Here is a 3,927-nt window from a genome sequence, read left to right as displayed (position 1 = left end):
AGCGACAATACAGTTAATATTTTACCTGTAGAAACAATTTATGTTCAATGTAATATTACAAATGGATCGTATCATAACAACGAAATCAGTCACACATTGTTTCATTTTTCACCAAATCTGCCACCTGGCTATAAAATTGTGATACATCCTATGAATGTTATTTATTTACCAATCAACTGTCAAACTATAAGCAACATTACGCTCATGTTAGTGGACCAAACTGGTAAATTAGTTAACTTTCGAGGTGAAAACATTACAATCGGATTACACTTAAAAAAGATATAATGGGTTTTGTATTTAATCATCCTACACGTTATGTAGGAGGCAGTGTTTCTACAAACCGTCCGATAAAACAACCTCAATCGAGTAACAATAGAATAAAAAATAACAAACAGTTATCATACGAAAATAGAAAATTTCTTCAATCAATTGGTTTAAAACTAAAACGGCCAATTGTTGGGTAAAATTTAGTTGTTGGCTTAAAATAAAGAAATCAATTATAGGAATAAAATTCAATTGTATTAAGAAGAAAAAAAAAAAAAAAGGAATAACAAGAAGAATGGCAGAAATATTAGAAGTGACCAATGTACCGGAGTACGATAATGTTATTACAGGACTAGAGTATCACAACCATCAAGCTTATAATTCATCGAAATTTGAGTCAAGCGATGAGAGTAGAATTTGCATCCAATCACAAGACTTGTACACATTACCAAGTGAAAGTGTTTTAAATATCGAAGGTCAAGTGACTGATGATAGTACTACTGATGATGCTGTTACAAATGCAGTCAGGTTCATATCGAATGCTATATCATTTATGTTTCATGAAATTCGTTATGAAATTGGTGGCAAGGTAATTGATGTGATTAATAACGTAGGCATCGTTAGCACTATAAAAAACTATCTATCCCTAAACGAAAATCAAAGTAAAGCTTTAGAGAATGCTGGTTTTGGTGAGAATTTTAAAAGGGATGCCACTGGTTACTTCAATGTTCGTATTCCATTGAAAATGTATATGGGTTTTTTTGAAGATTATCCTAAAATTCTTGTAAACATGAAACAAGAAATCGTTATTGTTCGTGCAAATGATGATATTAATTGTTTTACCTCAACTGTCGCAACAAGCAAACCTAAAATTAAAATCAACAAATTAGAATGGTGTGTTCCATACGTTAAAGTGTCTGATAAAATGCGAGTCAAATTATACAACTTAGTCAATCAAAATGATGATTTGAGGTTATGGTTTCGATCAATGGAATGTCTACTTATACCAGAACTACCATTAACTGATAGGCATGTGTGGAGTGTTAAAACTAGTGTAGAATGTCCTAACTATGCTGTTATCTGTTTCCAAACAAATCGTGACCGCAACATTTTAAAAGATTCCAGTCAGTTTGACCATTGTAACATCGCAAATTTGAAAGTCTATTTAAATGGTGAAGCATACCCATATGTGAATTTGAATCTAAATTACACGAACAAGCAAACAGCATTACTGTATGAGATGTATTGTAATTTTCAAAAATCGTACTATAGACGCTCTATAACAGAACCATTGCTAGATAAAGAAACGTTTATAAATAAATCACCTCTATTTGTCATTGACTGTTCTAAGCACCCAGAGTCACTTAAATCTACAACAGTGGACTTGCGCGTCGAGTTTGAAGCTAGTGCTAATTTCCCAGCGAAAACGCGTGCGTATTGTATAGTGTTCCATGATCGATTATTTAAATACAATCCACTTACAAATATTGTGAATAGAGTAGTTTAAAATGTCGTACATAGTGGACGTACAGGGATTCAAAGTAAACAATGAATTCATCGTTAAAGAACTTAGTTTTGTGGATACAAATGGTAATCACTTTGGACATTATGTATTCAAACCACCATTTCCATTTAACACATTAAGTGATTCGGATAAGAAACAAGCAATTTGGCTCTCAAAAAATTACCATGGTTTATACTGGAATCAAGGAGCTACCGATTATTGTGAGTTATCAGCCATTTTAACACACATTGCTAATCATAATGTTATATACTGCAAAGGGGAAGAAAAGAAAATTTGGATAAAAAAATTAATTCGAAATTCGACAAAGGCAGTCCACATTGAAAATTTAGATGGTGGAAAACCACTCCATAAGAATGACAGTGTATCAAAAGCCCTGTGTATCTATCAACATAAACATTGTACGACAAATATTATTATGTATTTATTACATTATTTTTTTAATAGATCTCTGTACGGAGGTGCTTCTTGATTATTATTATTATTAACAATAAATAATATTTAAATAAAATGATTGTCTTTATTCATATTATTTGTATTTTGCTTTAATCTAAAATTGTAATTTTTTATAAATAAAAAATTTTTTTATCTAATCTGTAGTAGAAGTTGATTTATTATTCCTTATAAAGAGCATATTATATGGGTTGATTGATGATGCTTGTTAGGTTATTAAGCGCTGTTTATCAACTGTATAGGTCATTTAATTTGCAAGCATTCATGCGATAACATGCTTCAGACAACGAAACAGCTAGCTAAGTTGAGTGACATTATACAGAAAAAGTATAACGCGCTCAAAGCTGGTGAACAAACAACGGCCATTTCATTAGAAAAAACATTTAAGCCCATCACTGATCCGTTGAATAAGCTAGTAGAAAAACAAGAGAACAAAAATGATTTTACTCGAATTAATGTAAAACGCAAGATGGAAGATGATACCTTAGAAGACAATAAAGATAAACTATTAAATTATACACCAATGAAGGCTCGAAAATTATTTGAAGATACTCCAGTAGTGACAAAAACAAAAACAGACACCTATGAGGATGAGGCATTACACACTCCCGATGTTGTATTTAGGGAGATTATAAAATCACCAGAGAATGATCATCATGCACTCCAACATTTTACAAAGACTTATGGAGATGTGGCCGGTAAATACATTTATTTTATATTATCGAATAAAGATGATAAGCTTATCGATAATATTTACGGATTACGTTATGATAATGTGGCTGATAGATTATATGTAGGCAATTCAGTTGTTTACATTAAGCATAACGATATACAAGTCAACGAAAAATGGTATGACGGGACATCAGGTTTATACGAACTTTTAGTAAAACAGATACCAAAAAATTATTCAGAGCAAGACATGGATAACTATTTAGAAATTGTAACATCAACAAACGCTAATAGACGGAACTATGACTCTCAGGGTCAAATTCAAGGAACTAGAAGTTTTAAGTATAAAAATATCATTAGGAAACATCTATACCCATCGGCTTATGGTAGCGGTCTAACATTATCACGAGTAACTAATAACCCCATAGATTATGTGTACTGGAATACAATCGAGGAACTTTGTGACAGATTACGTCTGTTATGCGCATCACGTGATGCGGGAAATTTCAGCCATCAAAACGAGATCAATAGTCTGATACAAGAGTTAAAAGAAGAAAATATAATATACTGAAAACCAGACCTGTATTAAACCGGTCAAAACCAGTATTAAACAGACCTGCTTCTAAACAGACCAGTTTTAAACCGATCAAAACCCGTATTAAACAGACCTGTTTCTAAACAGATCTGTATTAAAACAGGTCAAAACCAGTATTAAACAGACCTGTATTAAAACAGGTCAAAACCAGTATTAAACAGACCTGTTTAAATACAGACCTGTTGCAGAATAGTATTAAAACATGTCAAACCAGTATTAAACAGACCTGTTTAGTATTTAAATTTATTATATGTAATTATTAAAATTACATCATTACCTATTGAGAACTCACTATGAACGGTATTGATAAATTTGGACGTCCTCTCTTTAAAAATTATCAAGATTTATATACATCACATAATGAATCAATACTTCGATGTAAAGGTGGAAATAATTGCTTTGATGCGAAACAGAGACGAATTGT

General features: G+C 31.7%; 1 protein-coding gene across 1 annotated transcript; it reads left to right on the top strand.

The window, feature by feature from the left end:
* Positions 1 to 559: 559 nt before the first annotated feature.
* On the top strand, positions 560 to 1,771 carry LOC123302455. The gene has a single exon (XM_044885358.1). The coding sequence runs from the start codon at positions 560 to 562 to the stop codon at positions 1,769 to 1,771; it is 1,212 nt and encodes a 403-aa protein (XP_044741293.1).
* Positions 1,772 to 3,927: the final 2,156 nt, after the last annotated feature.

Source organism: Chrysoperla carnea, chromosome X, assembly GCF_905475395.1.
Source record: "Chrysoperla carnea chromosome X, inChrCarn1.1, whole genome shotgun sequence".
Classification (NCBI taxonomy): domain Eukaryota; kingdom Metazoa; phylum Arthropoda; class Insecta; order Neuroptera; family Chrysopidae; genus Chrysoperla; species Chrysoperla carnea.
Note: the sequence above shows the minus strand (reverse complement) of the source record. Positions and strands in the feature narration are given on the sequence as shown.